Source organism: Hyperoodon ampullatus (genome assembly GCF_949752795.1).
Source record: "Hyperoodon ampullatus genome assembly, chromosome: 1".
In the NCBI taxonomy this organism is placed as follows: Eukaryota; Metazoa; Chordata; class Mammalia; order Artiodactyla; family Ziphiidae; genus Hyperoodon; species Hyperoodon ampullatus.
Genome location: NC_136914.1, coordinates 151627698 through 151648945, shown reverse-complemented (window position 1 = coordinate 151648945; position 21248 = coordinate 151627698). Strand labels below are relative to the sequence as shown.

Sequence of the window (21248 nt, the reverse complement as noted above, 5' to 3'; positions counted from 1 at the left end):
TGGTTTAAAATGTACATGTTTTCCTTTAGCAGGAAAGAATATAGAAATATAAGTGGTATTTTAAACTGTGTTGACAAAATTTAGTTGAGTTTTCTTTTCTTTTTTTTAATAGCATTCCATTAGGAAAGAGTGATTCAATATATAGCTCCCAAGACATACGTTTTAATCTAAAGTTATGTTCTTAGCTCCAGCTTTGGCTTTGGGCCAGACCCATAAAATTGGATTGGCCTCTGCACCTCAACTTCTCTGCAAAATGAGTCTAATACTATTTGTAGCCTGTTCTTCTTCCTCTATCTTGCCAGTAGGGAAATGTACTACTGGCCAGATAATAGCTACAGGAAATTTTGACTTCCTGCAGAAAGTTCTGCTACAAGAATTAAGACATTTCTCTACCTTTGGTTGGATCATTCTAAGCCTAAGCCCAAGAGGCAATGGCTCACAAGTATTTATTGTGCTGCCTAGGGTCTATGTTTACATTTGGTTATTCACCAGGAGTTTGAGTCCAAGATGTAATGTTGGCAAGCTGCTTGTTTCTTCTGATGGATTTTGACAGATGGGTGCTCAGACAGCTTTCAGAATCCAGAATTTTTTTTTTCATTCAATGAACAAAAAGCTATATTCTCACTGAAGTTTGAGCTCAGCATGCACTGTTTTCACTCCTGCTGGCTTTTCCACCAAAATCACCATGAATAAAGCTTTCAGAAACCAGTGTGAGCTAAAGCAGAAACCAGTAGTGAAGACATTCCTTAGCATGATAAAAAAAAAAAGTGCTTCCATGCTTCCACCAGGAGCTAACAGAGGAATTAGGTGAGCTGGAGGCCAGCTCAGATGAGGAAGCGATGCTAACTACCAGGGTTGTCCGCCGACGAGTGATTATTCAGGTACCAGCTGTTAAATTACTGCACGTCCGGGACAGTTCTGTCCCCGTAACCCTTCGAGAGTGACCGACCTGGAACGGAGGGCTTGGCATGCTCCTTTGGTAGTGCATGGCCTTCAGAAAGCAGATCCCGTAACTCTCCTAAGTTCTGTTTGTGAAGAAATGCAGCGGTAATGACATTCGCCACATACCTCCAAGAGAGCAAAGAGCAAGATTTAGCCTCTTCAGTTCCACCCACCTCACCTCTGGCTTGTCTGTTTTTGCTTGTTTGTTTGTTTGTTTAAGTTTGAGCTAACTTTGGTCAGGTTCTCTAGCATGTTGTTACCCACCTTTTTTTTTTTTTTTCTTTTAAACATACTACTTGACAGGATTTGGCATCTCAGCAATGCTTCTCAAAGCCCCTTTAATTTTCTAACGTTCCTGGCATTGTAAGCACTTGGGAGTAACTCCTCAGCATTGATGCCAAACATGGAAGTGACCCTTTTCTTTCAAATGTGTAGGGAGATGATATGTCTGACATACCCCCGGAAACAGTCACAGAAGAAGAATACATCGATGAGCAGGGACACACTGTGGTAAAGAAGGTATTATCTTAAGTATCTTACCATGGTTCATTTCAAACCTCCTGTCTAAAATGTATCAGTACCCTGGCATTGTCACTCAAAAACAAGATACATGAATAAAATATCTTCCAGGTTACTAGGAAAATCATTAGGCGGTACGTCTCCTCTGATGGCACAGAGAAAGAAGAGATTACGATGCAGGGAACACCACAGGATCCCATCAACATTGAGGAAGGGGATGGCTATTCCAAAGTCATAAAGCGCATTGTGTTAAAGAGTGACACTGAACAGTCGGAGGTGAGACCATCTGATTCTCCAGAACTAATTTTATGAAGAGGTTTAAAATAGAGCTCACAAGAGATGGACGAGATTGCTTATTCCTATTGGCCTCACTTCTCCCCTTTATAAGGCAGTCTTCGTTTAGTTACACATTCATTTTTTTTCTTCATGATTTTGTGAAATTTTTAGATAACCATCAATGAGATTTGTAACCATTATACTCATTGTCTTTGGTCCTTTCTAATTCTACTTTCTCTTTAATTCAGTTGACTGCAGCAGAAATCCAAAAGTCAAATTTTAAAAGACAGCAATCCCATCATCTGGCAAGCAGTAGGTTCTGAAAAAAACTTGTGCAAATGGACTGTGGTGCTTTGCCCAGTCGGCAATAGCAGCCTTCTGTAGGGCACCTTAGATAAATATTTGATTTACAAACTTCTGCATTTCAGAGTCACTGAAATCAGGATCCAGAAACTCACTTGATTTATAGTTTTATTTCTTTCTGTTTTACTTCCCTCTTTCAGAAACATATTTACTCTTTTTGACATGTAACTTGGGAGATTCTTACCATCTTGCATTCATTCACATCCTCAAAATGTAATTATTATACACATGAGGCTCTCTAAAAATCTACATTTTCAGTTTCTCATAGCTCTGACAGTTCCTCCTTTGGAGGTTAATTTTGATTTCATAATGTCAAAACAAAGCATTTACACATGGGAAAAGAGAGTTCATCCACAGGGTGCTATGTCTGCACTACACTGAGCAGTCAATTTCTCAGTCATGAAGCTTCCTGACCAATTTTCGTTCAAGTGACTAGTTAAGTGGTTGATTTGGTACTGTGTACATATAGTCATAATATAGATGTTACCAACTGATTCTAGATTTTTCTTCTAACTGCTTCTTGTTGACAAAATGCTGTTTTCAGGATATACCATTGTAATGTGTTTTTTAACATAGAAAAATTCATCATTGTTACATTTTGGCAGTCAGAAACTGTATATTGTATGTCCTTCACTCATCAGGTAACTTTGTCTGAGCCCAGCATTTTGTCCAGTACCTCACAATTTCAGGCTGAACCAGTGGAAGGCCGTAGAGTCAGCAAAGTTGTTAAAACAACTGTGGTACATGGAGAGAGGATGGAGAAGCATCTGGGGGATTCTAGTTTAGCCACTGATCTTCCTTCAGCCAAAGATGACTTTGAAGAGGTATAAAGCATCATCACTTTGTCTGTGTGTGTGGGGGGGAGGTATTTTATGTGTGCTTTGTGTTTGAGAAGAAAATGATTTATCATTGTGTCATTCCATACATGTATTCATGGAAGGATGCAGAATAATTCAAGAGAGTAGAATTCCTGTTTGAATAATATGTACAGTGAAATAATATTTTATTCAACTTACTGTGTTGATTTGTGCCACCTTAAGAGTTTTAAAAAATCCATATGACCAGGATTCACTTCAGCTCAATGAGAATCAGAATCTCTGAAGTCGGGACATGATTGTACGTCTTGACTAAAAGTCCCAGAAGTGACTTGCACTCCCAATTAGTAAGGGAAAGAAACAGATATTGTACATTATCTTTGCTAGCTAATATTCTCAGATATTTCCAATGATAGGCATTAAAGAAAATTCAGGTATCTTTTATTAGTTAAGTTCTGATTTTCAATAATTAGGAAACAGGTCCACAGTGACATCCACAAACACTTATTACAATTCAAAAATCCCAACATTCTGGAAATCACCTAGTGCACTGTGGTAACTTAAATGAGAGGGAAGTCCAAAAGGGAGGGGATATCTGTACGTGTATAGGCTGATTCATTTTATTGTGCAGTGGAGGCTAATACAACATTGTAAAGCGACCATACTCCAATAAAAATTAATAAAAACCCCCACAACTAATAGGTTGGTAATGCTAAAAATGCCATAATTGATAACCTTATATTAGCATTTTGCAATTAAAAATGAATTGGCTTATTTTATATAATAATTGAATATTTTGTTACTATATCACCAGTTAAAAGAGGGTTTCAGGCTGCTGCTTATTGTCTAGAATGTTTTTCAAACTACACATTCTAGGTCAAATCAATAAATGAGCAGTCAATTTGAATAAAATGTCACAATTTTCTATTTTTAATTCTGGATTTGGAACACTGAAGATATCAAAATGTTGGTATAAGAATTTTGATCCAGTGAATGGAATTTATGGTGCTGGTGAAGATCATCTGAAATAAATTTCCATATCTTAAAAAAATATCCCAACATTCTGAAAACCAAAACAAGTTTTATAAGTTAGTAGCAAGCTAATTTGGCAATAAAACTTAATGTGAACTGACATGGGGCTGTAATGACTTGGCAGTCTTTTTTATTCTGCAAGAGTGAATGTTCATGTTTTGCTATTGATATATCAATGGCTTTGATTACAGGATGCTGTCCCTATCCTATCTGAGCTATTAGAATATACAGTATATACATCATATTACCTTTCTAAAATCCAAAAGGAAAAAAATTCTGAAATCTAAAACACATCTGGCCCCAAAGGTTTCAACTAAGGGACGGCGGGCATGTGCAAACATCTTCGAAACATTCTTTGCTATTGAAACATTTTGAAGTTAAATGTTACATGTATGTCCTCTTTTATACCCACAATATGCATTGAGATTTTATATGAATGCATTGGGATATTAAGAGCATACCTTATTTTAAATACTTTTAGTTCTTCACATTTTGACAGCTGGTGACCTTGGACAATCAAAAGATGTATTATCTGATTATACACTTTGGGCCTTATTTGTTCGTTGCTTGTTTTTGCCTCTGGTCATTATTCATTGTATTTGTTATTAGAGTCTCCACTGAAGAAATAATGCAGGTGAGGCAAGCACGAAAGTAGAAGTCAACCAGTATAGTTTGCAAGAATTGTAAAATAATTCTCAATAGAACAAATCTCCCTCACAAATGGGAGAAATTTAACAGACTTGCTAAATAAAACTCAATAATTAGATCTGCCCCTAAGAATTGTTTTTCTTTATCCTTTCAAGCATTTTTTTTATACTATTCATTAAGCAGAATAATAGGTTATGTTAGAGTCTATGGTTTATGATGGGTTTTGTCTTCTTTTCTTTTTTTTTCTTACTTCAGGCTCTGAGTTACACAGGTAGCCACATGAAAGTCCACTCCCCCAGTTTAGTAGAGAATGAAGTCCTGAAGGAGGATGGATCAATACTTAGAAGGTTTGGGTTAGCATGGGGTGAAGCTTTGCCAACTAACACCTTTAAAAAGTTTTCCAATTTTAAGAAAAGAAAAATAGAGCCCCTGCATCTACCTTAAAACCCCTTGGAAACTGCAGACTCTCCCTGCATTGTAAGATTTTTGTCAAGTGTGTCATCCCTGAAGTGTCCTCTTGATGCTTTAAATGTAATACTAAGGCATGATGATAGTCAGACAACTGTTTACACCATCGCTTCCTGGGTTTCAGCAAGTCATCAATTTCGTTGAGGCCAAGCAGCTGGGATATTCCATTGTCAAGCACAGTAAGAGGAATCTAATTGCTCACAAACTAATCTTGTGACCAGCTGCCTTCAGCTCTTGGTAATCATTCATTTGAATGGCACATGGTTTTTTTGTTTGTTTTTGTTTTAAACAAGCTGCTTCATGACTCTGCATGTGAGTGGCAAATAACATGAGCATGAGTGGCAAATAACATGAGCATTGAGGTTTGAACCTCAATGCACCTAGCGAGGCTGAAATCAGGGGCTTTAATAAGTTAAGAAAGTATGATAAAAGCAGTAAGCAACTCATATTTGTGCATATGAACAGGGACTAGCTATGAGGCTTTTTAGTCCACCCCCATCCCCATCACCTATTTGATGTGTAAACTTCAGCACTGTTGCCTTGGTCTACCCTCACCTCTCTCTGGGCCTCTAGCAGCACTGTGAGGATTGAGAAAACGTTCTCAGCTTTGCAGTGAAAACAGACAATGGAAATTGAAGTTACTGTTGTGCTTTTCACTTCATTGAAAAGAAGAGATTGTCATTTATAGTACTCTACAAAGCTATGTTTAGCCTGTAGGACATAATAATTAGAACAGTGAAGTTAAAGGTTCTGTCACTATTCCACCCTCCAACCACATGTGAAAAACAGCCCCAGCTAGGAATGTAAAAGAGAGTAATTGCTCACAGAACTTTAAAAATGCTATATATGAATTAAGGATAAAATGCTTCTTATACTTTGAACTTTTAAGTCTTTTACTCAATTATTCATATGGAACCACATAAACCACAGACACCCTAGCATCATGAGATCTTCACATGGGAATAGATTTAGAGATCAATTAATCCAAAATTCGCAATGACAGCTGGTGAGTTGCGAAGCTAGGGATATAGACATATCAATCCAGTTCCACAGCTACTTAGTCATGGAAGTCTATTTGTGATCTGCAACACTTTATCTTATATGTTGCTGAAGACATTTGATCATACCTGCTGCTTGAGTCGTATACATATGCATATTTGTAAACATATTCATCTACATGTGTGAGCACAAAACACCAGGGAATGTCCTATGATAGAAGCTTATCCCCTGACACTAATGCCATAGAGGTTTTTACTAGCTCTTGGCAGTGATAGTCAGATATTTGCCTTTTGGGAGAAAAAAATATATGTGGATGCTGAATAGTTAGAAAACATAATCTGATTTCAACCACTGGAACCAAATTTGACCTTTTTATCAAAAGGAACTAATTTAAGTTTGCTTTCAGATACAAAATAATTCATGTAGAATCAAAAAAAAGGGGAGGTAAGAAAACACAAAAGAAGGAAGGAGACAAGATGTCCAAAGGAAAGCCAGAAGAGTTCTGGCTGAAGTCAGCCATCTTTTAAAAATCAAGGTGATCTTAAGAAATGCATAGAGGTGTTGGAAGGTAGAGTAATGCTAAAGGCAGCCCATGGGCAGAGCCCCCAGCTTCTGGACACTAGGAATCCATAAGGAAAATGCTGGGTAAAGCTACTAAAACTGATCCTTCTGATGGTGGTGTAAAGCAAGGCTGCATGGCATCGTGGTTACAGATTCAAGCTCTGGAATCTTTGACCTTTGGCCCCGCTGTGTAGTAACTGGATTATTTTTTATTTGGAGCATTGCTTAAATTCTCTGAGATCCAATTTCCTTACTTGTTATTATAATAATAGTACCTGGCCCATAAGGCACGTTCACCACATATTTGCCGAATGAAGAATTGTATTTACTAGTAGAGAGGGAGGGACTTCCCTGGTGGTGCAGTGGTTAAGAATTCGCCTGCCAATGCAAGGGACACAAGTTTGATCCTTGGTCCGGGAAGATCCCACATGGCGCGGAGCAACTAAGCCCGTGCGCCACAACTACTGAAGCCTGCGCACCTAGAGCCCATGCTCTGCAACGAACAGTAGCCCCAGCTCGGCGCAACTAGAGAAAAGCCCGTGCACAGCAACGAAGATCCAATGGAGCCAAAAATAAATACATAAACAAGTAGAGAGGGAGAAGAACTGAGAGGGAACAAATCACAGTATAATCATTTTCAAGCAAGGATACAGGAAAATAATAGTAATAGTATGTCAGAGCCGCTTTTCTCAAGTAATCACCAGTCTGATGAAGGGCCAAGAAAGCAGCACACTGTTGAGTAGCTGTAGGAGGTATAAAATGGGCTAGTACTTGCGCTCTGGGAAGACAGAGGAAGGATTTGTCTCTCAGTGTTTTTTTTCCTTTCCCTCTCCCTTCCCCACTGTCTCCAGATGGAGCTTCAGAGGCCTGGGCCAACCTGCAACTCTTGCTGGTAGTCACCTGCCCTTATGCTGATAGAATATTATTCCAGTTTTTAAAGACCTATATCCCATGGAAAAGTTCTCTTAGGACATTTTCGGGAAGTTTGAGCTGGGTAGTACTTTAAGGATTAAGGTATTTTAAATAAATTAAATTAAAAACTGTTTTTTGTAGCCTGTCAAAAATTACATATGGAATCACTATTTCAGGAGGAGCCACGTTCTTTCCTAATCAAAACATGAATGATTGTGTGGTTACTTTTTGAGAGAATCATATGAAAGCACAGTTTCATTTATTTGAAATATTTCTTAAAGGTTTAAAAAAAACTCCTTGTTCCAAAATACTTTTTAAAAATCTCATGAGTCATTTCAGATAGGAGAACCATGTTTAAAAGAAAGAAGGGAAAAGATGGCTGTACTTGTTCTACTAATAGCCCAGTGCAGAAATATCTAGAGGTTAAGACAGTAAGCAGTACTTTCGTATCATGGGCACTCTCATACCAAAGGTAGTGGCTGCCTTTTAGCCGTGAAGAAAGAATATAATCTTCTCTTGTCTGCTTTCCTCCAGGACAACAATGAGTAAAGCTAGAACCCAGAAGAGGGCTGTGGTGAAGGACCAGCATGGAAAACGCATTTACCTGGAGCACCTGGAGGATGTCCCAGAAGCACTAGACCAGGACGACCTCCAGCATGACCTCAAGCGACTCCTTCGGCATTTCTGCAAGGAGGACTTGAAGCAAGAGGCCAAATGAGAGGCTGTCCAATTCTCACAGCAGAAACCACACATTCACTCGATATGCAACTTCCCGTTTCATTAGAGGAGTGAACTAACTGGCTTGATGAATGGGATTTCCACCCTTAGCATATACACTGCATTTTGTTTGAGTTTTTCCCCATCCTCTTTAACTGTAAGCTAATTTGTGACCAAAGATAGCATCCTTCATCCTGGATGCTGTATCCACTCCTTTGTTGTGTCTGTGCTCACCTGGGACCTGGCCACCTCCATTATTCTTCTTGGCTTCTGCACAAGCTCCATGAAAAATCCATTGAACAGAAGAACTTCACCTGCAGACCTCTTCAAATGACGATACCTAGGAATCCTTCAAAGAGATACCCGTGTACAATATATATAGCTAAAATGCTCAGACGAACAACATATTAAAACCACTGCCTGTCGTAACTACACTGGGCATCACGGAATAAAAGGCCTCTAGGAATTGCTGAACAATGGTTCACTAAGATATTGCTAACACAATCGAACATAATACAGTTCTCCTGCAAAAGAAGCACTTCAGACCTACCATGTCCTTAGAACTTCCAGAGTAGCCCTGGCTCCTAGTGAAAGATGGGTTCATAACCTTGAAGAACTGTCCTAACTAAGCACTTATTGCTGGTGCTGGCCAGCTGTGATTTATGACTCTCCAGCAGCCACCGAGGGAAGTGAGGAAGGGAGCCGTGGCAACGAGGTGAAGCAGTGAGGTATTCAGTTGCCAGCAGTGGCATCCTGCAGCTGTCTAGCATCTTCAGGTCCTTTAGATTTGGGACATGTTGGCAGGGTATTTTAAAAAGCTATAACCACTGTAGTTTTCCAGTTTTCATTGCTGCTTTAGCAAACCATGCTGTCTTATTGGTGGTACTTTCTCCTGGCCACTGCACTGTAGATAATTCATTGGAAACAAGATTCGCCCCCTACACAAACGGTTAAACTCCTTCACCGTGCTGGAGTGGTTTCTTTCATTTTTTTTCTTCCAGGTTTATATCTTCTCTAATACCTGCATGTAGCATTTAAGAATCAAACCACAGTTCAAACCCATCTTCTAATCACATTGATGGTTTTCATTCTTTTTACCCTCAGCAAGCACTTTTCACTTTTCAGCTAGGTCTGTTTTTTTAGCTTGCAGATGAGATTGAGAAATCCTGAAAATTTGGGTTTGGGTTAAAATTTTGGGTTTATTTATTTGAAATCCAAACTCCCTTGGAAGCCCTGAAGTGCATTTGTGCACTTTCCTGTTTGTTTGTTTCAAAGAAGGGACTTTAATCATCTGAGTGATTTCCATGTCCTATTCCTTATTCCTCTAGTGGTTGAAGCTGTGTAGCATTTTAACATATATATATATATTCACAAATATATTCATATAAACGGTATACATTTTGAATCAGTTATTTGCTAAAGAAAAGTATATTCAATGAAGATGAAATTAAAAAAATTTGAAAACCAGAGTCTATCCTCCAGGGATTAAACCTTTTCGAATTCTATCTGGTCTTTTCCTGTTGTGCAAAAATGACTCATTGTTCTGAATGGGAAAAACAAAGATGACAAACAATGGCATTTCATCATTTCAAGTAATTTTGCCAAGAGAGAAGATTTCCTGGGAGGGAGGTTTCCCACAAGCCAAATCTCCTAAGCCTCGAATGCTAGCACGTTTGGCAGCTGGATAGGAAAGAAAGCATCTTTGGCAGCCAAAATGAAGGAGGCCAATGGTGAAACATTTTGGACATACCATGGCCTCCTTGTCTACACCTTCACTGGAGCTCAAGAAAAGCATTTCTGTTGTGTTATTTGCAGTGCAGATGATGTCTGTGTAACAACATAATGGTTAATCACCTTTTTTTGATTTTGATTTTTGCCGTGTAATCAAAAAACTTGAATAATGTGAGAAGAAGTGAATTTTCAGTTGATGAATCAGCATCTTGTTCCCATGGTGATAACACTAATTGAATATATCTATGAGGGCATGTATTAGTTAATGGAAAAAAATACAACACTAACAATACATAGCTGCAATGTGTACAATGGCTGATTTAATTAAATAAAATGTACAAGTGTTAAGTGTGGCAACAATGATTTGTTCTTCTTTAGCACTCACCTGTGATTTCAGGAGGTAAGACATTATTAAAGAGATGAAATAGATGTGAAGCCAAAAGAAAAACAGCTTGCCTTTGTTCTTTTTATTTGGTAACTGAATATGCTGTATGCCCAACACTGTTTAAGCACTGGGAGAAACAGAAAGGTTGTATCCCTGCTCTCAAAGAACTTTTATTGCTATCATTATGCAAAGGGAGAAAAACAAAGATTTAGTTTTGGGATCACTAGTAAATGAGAAATAGGAACTTGTGGGCTTGGAGGAGATGAGGAGAGGGGATCCAGCGGTGGGCAGCACAGAGAGGGACCCCGGATTCGCTTCTCTCCTGTAAGGTCATGGCTCTCAGGAAACACCTTCTGCCTTTGGGAACAGTGTTTAGCTCTGGGGTTTTATTTATCTCTCATTGACTGAGAATTAGAAATGAAATGGATCTGTTAACAGAAATAAAGACAGGGCAGGAATATGCAAAACTGAAATCAGTTTTGTTTGGAGACGATTTTGGGTTTTGCTTTTTGAAAACTCCCTTTAGTGCTGCTATAGCATTTTTTACTGCAAAAAACAGAACAGAAAGACATGGTTTACAAATTAAGTTTTATTTAAATCTTATCTAGTATGAGATAGGAAACTCACTGGATCTGGCTTATCTGCCTGGATGATTTACAAGATCTTCCAAAATTAAAGTACCAGTTATGCTTGAAGTATTTCAAAGAAAAGAGAGTCAAAGCTAAAAAAAATTTTTTCCAGAGTGGGAGTGTCTCTGTGACCATCCCTCTTCCTCCCATTTGTTTCATGTGCTGTGCTTTCTATTGACAGGGACTCTGAGCTTCCATTGCCTTGAATTTGATTAAGGAGGTTAAAGCATCAGAGAATGTTCAGTGTCTTCCCATGTTTAATTATGTGGTGTGCAAACCCCAGCAAAAAAAAAGGAACAGTGATCATATGACCTTTTACAGAAATATATTTAAAATGTGAAGTTGGGGGAAACCCTCCAGACTGAGGGGAGATTATGCATATCTTATAAATGACTTGAATTAACCATAAAGAGTTGCAAATTAAATACAGGCACATTGAAACAAACTTGAATTTGAACTTGAGATACCTGTGTCATTTATGTCATCACGGAAGGTCTGGGTGTGGGCAAGTAGACAAGCACATGAATAAAACAGATAAAGGGAAGTTAAACGAATATTTAATGAGAACCAAAATCACTGCAAGTTTTTCTTATTTCATAAAGATGATCTGCTTGTTTTCATTATGTTATATATATAAAAAAAAAGCTGTTTGAACAAGTCTGTTCACAAGTCAGTCACTACTCCCTGCTTAAAAACTACACTCTCCTTCCTTCAGTTAAGGTATGCTTTCTGTTTCTGATCTAATTAAAGCTAGAATTACAATCTTGGAATGAATCACCTATGTAAATATGTAATACAACTTTTTCTCACTCTAAGAATAGGACATTTAAGAAAATCTTTTAAAGACCTTAAGAAAAACCTTCATTCCCACCCAACTCCTGCACACGAGTTAAAATATTCTTTTTTGGTTATACTCCTGGGAAAAAAAGAAGTACTCCCTTGCTTTGGATTAGCTCCAAGCTATGGAGTAAATGATACATATAAATATACTTTGGGTAGAGCTGTTATGTATGGTAGCCAGAAATACTTGACAGTGGTATTTGCAGTACTTCAACAGATATCTTCAATCACTAGAAATGCTCAGTTAATACATCCTTGAAATATTTCAGTGAGGCAATATGACACAAGGGTTAAATAGATGATCTTGGAAAAGACTGGACTGGAATCAATCCAGCTATATCAATATTTATGTGACTTTGTGAAAGTTTACCCACTGGAACACAATTCCCTTATCAGTAAAATAAGAGAGGATAATACAGTCATCCCTCATTATCCACGGGGGATAGTTCCAGACCCCCTGCGGACACCAAAATCCATGGATGCTCAAGTCCCTTGCATAAAATTGTGTAGTAGAGTCAGCCCTCCAAATCTGTGAGTTCTGCATCCAGGGATTCAATAGGTGAAAAATTGATCCATGATTGGTTGAATCCAAGAATGCAGAACTTCGAATAAGGAGGGCTGACTGTACTTGCCTCAGAACCCTCTGGCCTTACCAGACCCAGGGAAGGGCAACAAGTCCTGCCCCATTTGTCACCCCCTTTAATCCAGAAATGCCGCTGTGGCCTATGTGTCCTTGGAGGCCATTAGGTATGGACCCATATTTGTGACCTTCCACTTCTTTGGGGAGGAGTGAGCCTCTGGATTGGTATTGAAGGTGTTAGCCCTCTAGATTAGAAAATAAAGTTAGCTGCTTCCTCTCAGGGACTCGCAGGACATGCTTGTCAATGAAGCCCTTTGATTCACTTCCCCTTCTGGGGAAGGATTCTTCAGGATCTCTTTTTCTCATCAGGCTCTTAGCGCACAGTTCTGGTCTCCAGTCCTTTTTCAAACTTCCCACACATACTCTATTTCGGGTTTTCTTTCTTTTCCACTTTCAAAACTAGAGAATTAGATAAAGCCACCCAAACTCCCCTAAGTCCAGCTTAGCTACTGCAAAAAGAAGTGCTGGCAGGGCCCTGGGCTGGACTGGAGGTGGATCCGAACACAACAGCTGCCTTTGGGGTTGTGCAGAAACAATTGAATTACAATGTCAGCGTGAAATCCACATCCTGCCAGTTTCTCTTGGGCGTTGATCAGAATTCAGCCCTCCTCCAGGCCAGGATATAGGGTTTATGTGACACTAGTCTAGCAGCAACTTCTGGATGAGTTGGACCTTGTGTGTATTTTCCAAATGACTCACAAATATTTGATACCTTAGAGAAACACCTCCCCCCGCCACCCAGTCTCTCACCCCAAAAAGTCAGAGGAACAATTTGGAGAGTCTGTTGTTCCAACAATGCCATTAGCCTTTAGATTGGTATGTTAGTTTCCTAGGACTGCTATAACAAAACACTACACACTAGATGGTTTAAACAGCAGAAATGAATTTTCTCACAGTTCTGGAGGCCAGAGATCGGAGATCGAGGTGTCAGCAGATTGGATTCTTCTGAGGCCTTACTCTTTCTCTTTGGCTTGCACATGACCGTCTTCTCCCTGTGCCCTCACGTGTGTGTGCATCCCTGTGTCTCTTTGTACGTCCAAATATCTCTTCTTATTAGGACACAAGTCAGATTCCATCAGGCCCACCCGACTGGTCTCATTTTAAACTAATCACCTCTTTAAAGGCTCTGTTTCCAACTACAGTCACATTTTGACAAAATGAAGGTTAGTGCTTCAACATATGAGTTTTTGGAGGACACAGCTCCACCCACAACTGGGTTTAGTCCAAAAAAACAAAAGCCACTAGGTATTTTAAGTAGGGAAGGATTTAATGCAGGGAATTAGATGCTTACACAAATATTGGAAGAGTCAGAAGAGTGAAGGCAAGGAAGCCGATGCTACTTTGAAGAAACTTCTTAGGTGCAGAAATCAGAAATCAGAACTCCAAGCAGCCATTGATGGGTTGGGCTCTTTGCAACAAGAAGTGTGTGCTTGCCGAGACATGAGTGCACAAAACCCTCCTCTGTCTTCTGCCAAAGTCCAGGTATGCTCCCCAGCTGCCCCTTGACAAATAATTTGTTTCCTTTTCTTTCCCTTTCAAACATCAGGCAAACACCTATCATTGGCAGAATGTATCACATAATGCCACCGGAAAGGGATTCCAAGAAATATAGCTCTGAGCATCTTCCCCTGCCTGCAGGGAAGAATGTAGAATAGAGCAGCAAAAACACAGGGGCTGAGCCACAGAATAACAGTCTTCATCCATTCATTCACTCATGCACTCAAGACCTACTCTATTCCAGACATTTTGCTAAGTACTTAGGGTAGTTTGAGGCCAAGATGATCATGAGTTTTTACCATTGCCAGTCGCCATTGAAAGTGCCCTTGAAACTTCTTTAATTTCTACCAAATCCTATGAAGTATATATAGATGAGGAAATTGAGGGACAAAGAGCTTGGGTAATTCACTCAAGATCGTGCAGTTGAAAAACAGCAAAGCTAGGATAAGAACCCAAGCAGATGACTCCAATAGCAAACCATGCTCCATCTTTGAAAGACATAGCCTTTCAAACCCCTTGAGTTTATAATCTTGCAGCAGAGACATACGGAACCAATAATTTCACAAATAATTAATTAAAATTTAAGTTTCTTCTAGAGAAATACCTTGTTACCTTATTTATAAGGAAATAAGCCCTGTTCAGTACCATCCTCACATCTATCCTTCTGCAAAATCTCTCCCAAAACTGACTTTCTCTTCCTCACGTGCTTCATACTCAGCTGATGACCTTGACTCTGTTTTATAAGTAATTAGTTTTCAATGGGCATTAATTACTTCAGTGCTGTATTGGTCAGGGTTCTACAGAGAAACAGAAACAGTAGGATGTATGCATAAATAGAAACTTATAATAAAGAATTGGCTCATGTGATTTTAGAGGCCAAGCAGTCTCGAGATCTGCAGTCAGCAAGCTGAGATCCAGGATGGTATAGTTTCAGTCCAAGAGCCAGCAGGGTCAAGATTTAAGAGGCAATGCTTCAGTCTGAGTTTGAAGGCAGGAAAAGATCCATGCCCTAACTCAAGGCAGTCAGGCAGAAGAAGTTCCCTCTTACTCAAGGGAGGGTCAGCCTTTGTGTTCTAATTAGGCTTTCAACTGATGGACGAGGCCCACCCACCCACGTTGGAGAGGGCAATTGGCTTTCCTCAGCCTACCAAGTCAATTGTTAATCTCATCCCGAAATGCTCTCAGAGACACACTCAGAACAATGCTTGACCATCCAGGGCCTAGTCAAGTTGACACATAAAATTAACCATCACAAATGCTTTTCCTCTTCTTACCTCCCAAATTATTCATATCCACATGCACGCTAGCTCCCACTGTTCTCACCAATTATGCTTTCTCCTGGCTCTCTCTCCAGCCTAGGCACACTTTCAGGTTTCTCCCAGTTTCTGAGAAAACAAATTTATCCTCCAGTCCTGGCAACCAATGCTCTCTCTCTCTCTCTCTCTCTCTCCCTGCGTATGCTTCCCCAGTTTCCTCTTCCACAATCCTCCTTCAAGTCTGGCTTCAAAAAAATCTACAAACTTAATGCGTTAGAAACGACGGGATATGTCTAAGCATAGGTCAAAGGAAAACTAAAAGCCTTAAACTAAGGGTCATAATTCTTATGCCTAGAGTGGCCAGACAGGAAAATAATGTGTGAGTTGTCTGGGCAAAGAAAATAAGAACTAGTAAGGCCTGTGGCAAACTTAGAGAGTGTGCCACATGTGATATATATTGAGATAAATATAAACCTTCAAGAATCAATTTATTAATTACAATAAAAAAACAGTAAAAATGCAAAATCTGAGAGCTGTCTTTTGAAACAATTATATAGATAATTGCCACTAACATAAGAGGTCAGAGAAAGCAGAAATGTGCAATGGTAAGAAAGAGAATGGGGGAGTGTGATATTGTGATTTATAATAAGAAATATATTTGGTCTTGGTTTCTGGCATGGAGTTCCTAAAACCCTGGGAATTTCCTGAGGGACAAAAGCAATGGGAGCGTCTTTTGTTATAATATATGGTCTCTTTTCCTCAGTTCCTCAAATGGCTTCAGAGCCACAAACGTGAAATAGATGTCCTGTTATTCTTAACAAGCCCTTTCCACTACACCTAAGTTTATGTTAATGCAGTGACTTTTGGAAAGCACCTAAGGATGGGGACTGGTTGCCAGGGGAACCAACCGTGAACAGAGGGGTGGAATATTGCGTCCACCACCCCACCCCCCAATTTCCAGGGAGAGGCGGGCACTGGAGGTTAAATCAATTACCAACAGCCAGTGATTTAGTCAATCACACCTGCGTAATGAGGCTTCCATAAAACACCAAATGGCTGGGGTTTGGAAAGCTTCTGGATGGGTGAATGAACACTTGGAGATGTGGGGATAGTGGGTGTTAGGAGAGAGAGGACATGGAAGCTCCTTTCCCCACACCTTGCCCTGTGCAGCTCTTCCATCTGGCTCTTCCTGAGTTATATCCTTTTATGATAAACCCGCGATCTAGTAAGTACAATGTTTCTCTGAGTTCTATGAGCTGCTTTGGCAGATGAATTGAACCCAGCGAGGGGGTCATTGGAAACTCTATAGCTGGTGTGCAGAAACACAGGTAACAATCTGGGCTTTTGACTGGTGTCTGAAGTTGGGGGGGAGTAGGGGAGGGGACAGTCTTGTAAGACTGAGCCCTGAACCTGTGGAGTCTGATACTGTCTCCGGGTATAGTGTCAGAATCGACCCCATCCAGCTGGTGTTGGAGGGTTGCTCCTTAGGGTGGGGAATCCTCACCCTCCCCCCGCCTGCCCCCCTCCACCTCGCCAGTACGCGCGCGCATGCACACACACACGCACACGCGCACACACACACACGCACACGCGCACACACACACACACAGGAATGAGGAGTAGAATCTCTTTAGGAAGATAATCAGGGAGGAAATAATTATAAGAAAATGTTACCTAATTTTATGTGAGTAAATGCAGAAACCTGAATAAAAGAGATGATTTTGTTTAAAAATTGATCACAGAAGAGATAGTAAAGGTAAACCCCAAAGTGATGGTTAATTTTGCCTGTCAATTTGATTGTGTTAAGGGATGACCAGAGAGCTGGTACATTACTTCAGCTGTTTCCAGTAGAGGGTAGCATTTGATGAGTAGGCGGAGTAAAGAAGACGCTGACTCACCAACGCAGGTGAGGATCGTGCATCCCATTAAAGGCTTGAACAGAACAAAAGACAAGGAAAGGGCGAGTTTGCTTTAGCTGGAACGTTTATCTTCTGCCTTAGACGTCATTGCTCCTGGTTCTCGGGCCTCGGGGCTTGGCCCGGAACTTATACAATGGACCACCTGGTTCCCGGGCCTTCGGGTTTGCACTGGAACTCTACCACCGGCTTCCGTGGGCCTCCAGCTTGCAGACAGCAGACCGTGGGGCTTTCGCAGCCGCCATAACTGTGTAAGTCGATTCCTCACAATGAATCTCTTTCCGTTACAGGGGAATGGGGCGCGAAAGGATGGTCATGTCTCAGGTCGCAGGTGAGTCCGTGGGATGGGCTGCCAAAGGAGGGTCCTTGGCTTAATGTAGGAATGAATTCAAGAGCAGCCATAGTGAAGTAAAAGCAGGTTTATTTAGAGAGATATACACTCCATAGGCAGAATGCAGTCTGTCTCAGAAGGTGAGAGTGGCCTGGGCTGCAGGGGTGGTCAGTTTTTAAGGGTGGGTAATTTCATAGGCTAGTATATGGGAGGATTATTCCAACTGTTTTGGGGAAGGGGTGAGGATTTTGAGGAACTGGGCGACTACCCACTTCTTGGCCTTTTATGGTCGGCCTCGGGGCTGTCATGGCGCCTGTGGGTGTGTCATTTAGATGCTGATGTATTACAATGAACGTATAGTGAAGCTCAAGGTCCACTAGAAGTTGAATATTTCACCATTTTGGATCTAATTTGTTCTAACCCGTCAATGGCTGTGTCATTCTTTTAAAGGTTGTGCCCTGGCCCCCTTTCCTTCTGTCTAATTTCTATCTATTTATATATATCCTGTTGGTTCTGTTTCTCGGGAGAACACTGATTAACACACCCAATAACCATGGAAGAAATTGAGAAAGTAGCCAGACTTAACCCCACGAGAAAGCTCCAGGTCTTGGTGCTGTCACAGATGGATTATATTAAGCTTTCAGTAAACAGGCAATTCCAATACCATTTAAACTGCCACAGGGCCCTGGGAGAAAAGAAAATTTCCCATTAGTTTTTTTTTTTAACAAAGCAAGTATATCTTTGGTACCAAAACTGGACAAAATGCGACCAAAAAACATCCAAAATAACAATAGCAACAAAAAAACTCATAGACCAGTTTTACTAAGGCATAGCTATGCAAAAATCACAAAATAGCAAATATAATTTGGCACACATTTTTAAAAATAATAAACTATGACTAAGTGGCTTCATTCCAAGATGAAAGTGGCTCATTACTAATAGCTGTTAATATATTATCCATATTGAAAAGTGAAAGAAAAACCCACAGTTGGGCAAGAGGCATTTGGTAAAATGTAGCATGCAGTCTTGATTTTTTTTTAAAACATTTATTTATTTATTTATGTTTTGGCTGCGTTGGGTCTTCGTTGCTGCTCGGGTTTTCTCTAGTTGCGGCGAGCGGGGGCTACTCTTCGTTGCGGTGTGTGGGCTTCTCATTGTGGTGGCTTCTCTTGTTGTGGAGCACGGGCTCCAGGTGCGCGGGCTTCAGTAGTTGTGGCTCATGGGCTCTAGAGCGCAGGCTCAGCAGTTGTGTCACACGGGCTTGGTTGCTTCGCGGCATGTGGGATCTTCCCAGACCAGGGCTCGAACCTGCGTCCCCTGCATTGGCAGGCGGATTCTTAACCACTGCGCCACCAGTGAAGCCCCTCCAGTCTTCTTTTTTGTATCTTTTTAGGAAAGTCAGAAGAAATATATTCTTCCTTAAAATGATCGCATGATACATGTGTATGTATAAACAACACTTCCTTAACAAATGTTCAAATAAATTTGGTGAGCACATTTAAATCATGCCCATTTGAGCCCGGCTTTTGCAGTAATAGAGAAAACCTTCTTTCTGACTGCACACCACACAAAACCACATGCCTTTCCTCAACTGCCTTGTGCTAGCCCTCTGTATCACCAGCGTCGTATGACAAAAATAAAATAATTTAGTTTTAATATCAAATGAGTTTGATATTCTTTATTCAAGGGAAAAACAACAAATGGCTTGAAGGAATGCAGTGCCTCCCAAGAGGTGGGGCGCTCTTCCTGAGGGGTTTGGGACAAGAGGGAGTTTCACAGAGCATTAGAGGAGACAACTAAGAATCAGGGCATGATTGGCCAGGAGGTGGAGGATTTCCTTATAAGGCTAGCAGGCCTTATTTTCTAGGGTCAGGTGAGCTAGTTGAACCTAAGTTGGAGGGTTGTGATTGGTATATTAGGATTCCTTGACAGTGATGTGTTTCCTGGAAGTGGCAGCTGACAAATTTGTGACGTGGGCCAGACCACTGGGGTGGCCTCTATTTTGTGGGTCCCAATGTACGATTTCCTTTATCACCAGTGAAAGCATTTCTTTCTCTTTTCTTCCCTCCCCATCCCCCATGGCTTTTTTTTAAATGAAATTGTTTTTATTGACGTATAGTTTTTATACAATGTTATAAGTTACAGGTGTACAATATAGTGATTCACAATATTAAAGGTTATGTTCCATTTACAGTTATTATAAAATATTTGCCATAGTCCCTGTGTTGTACAATGTATTCTTATAGCTTAATTTATGCCTAATAGTTTATACCTCTTAATCCCCTTCTCCTATGTTGCCCCTCCCCCCTTCTCTCTGCCCACTGGTAATGACTAGTTCTCTCTATCTGTGGGTCTGCTTCTTTTTTGTTTTATTCACTAGGTTGTTGTATTCTTTAGATTCCATGTATAAGTGATATCATACAGTATTTGTCTTTTTCTGTTGTACTTATTTCACCCAGCATTAATACCCTCCAAGTCTATCCAGGTTGTTTCAAATAGCAACTTTTCATTTGTATCCAAGCTTGTCTCTTTGCAAGGTGATATCATTTCTGGAATATTTATGAACCCTCGCATGTAGAAGTTTCAAAATTTGTACATTCATTAAGTTATTTAAAGCATAAGAACAGAAAGAATGTGCAATAGAGTATTCTTTTGTTCATTACACATATACTGCAAATAGAAAGAATTTCCTTTTCATAATTCACAGATGGTGTAGCAATTTTAAGCAAAATTTGTACTTCATAGAAAATAACTTTTATTTCATTGCTTTTTTGCCTTGTAACCCAGATTATTTTTTAATGAATTAAGGGCACTAAGGAGGGGACTTGTGCCCCTTACACCATAATTCATCTTTTTTAACCTTGAACAATGGGAGCATTCCTATTTTAAAACTCTGAACAAGACAAAAAAGTCCATTATTTCCATTACTGCCCAGAATTGATCAAGAAGTATTAATCAATGCAAATTTGAATAAAAAACAAAGAAATTAAAGCATAAAACCTAGAAAAGAAGTGGAAAACATCAATTTATATCAGTAATATGTTTGTGAAACAGGAAAACCAGAGACAGAATGAAATAAAAATTAGTCAACAATTTTGTCACTCTTTTCAATATTAACATAGAAAATCCATAACTTTCCTTAACATAAGAAATCTCCAAATTAAAAATAAAAATGGAAGAAAAAATACATATAATTTACAATAGCAACAAAAGAGATTAAATTTCTAGTTATAAATTTAACAAGAAATGTACAGGACCTATTAAAAAATGTGTAATGGCTTTACTTAAGTAATTGGATAGATATACTATCTTGTATATAATTATAAAATATTGTAAAGATGTCAATTTTCCATTAATTTATTTCCTAATATGATCACAATAAAATTTCTTATAGGATTTTAATTTGAGTTTGTATGACAAAAACAAGCATGTGAAATTAATCAAGATTCTAGGGGCTAAAAAAGAGGAATGTTTGTAACAAGGTAGCCCGACTGGATATTAAAATGTATTTTAAGCTACTGTTTCTAAGTTAGTTTAATATGAGTGTAGTAAGTGACAGCAAGAGCAAGGAAATAGAATGGGAAATCCAGAAAAAGAAATTGATCCAAAATAAATTGAAATTTGGTATATGATCAATGTAGTCTTTCAAATCAAGCAGAAAAGAGCAGGTCAAATGACTAGTTATTTTGGGGATGAAATAAAGCTAAATCCCTATTTGTTCCCTTCACTAAAGCAAATTATAGATAGCTCAATTAGTTAAATGCAAAAATA

General features: G+C 39.5%; 1 protein-coding gene across 2 annotated transcripts in view; it reads left to right on the top strand.

The window, feature by feature from the left end:
• Positions 1-8253, top strand: part of ANK2 (ankyrin 2) — a gene marked incomplete at both ends in the record, with an annotated part of 247216 nt that extends 238963 nt beyond the window's left edge. For both annotated transcript variants that reach the window (XM_079712358.1, XM_079712357.1), the window contains 6 exons: positions 789-881; positions 1378-1461; positions 1573-1737; positions 2742-2924; positions 4851-4942; positions 8070-8253. In XM_079712358.1, the coding sequence (XP_079568484.1) occupies positions 789-881; positions 1378-1461; positions 1573-1737; positions 2742-2924; positions 4851-4942; positions 8070-8253 (801 nt within the window). The remainder of the gene's footprint in view (positions 1-788; positions 882-1377; positions 1462-1572; positions 1738-2741; positions 2925-4850; positions 4943-8069) is intronic.
• Positions 8254-21248: the final 12995 nt, after the last annotated feature.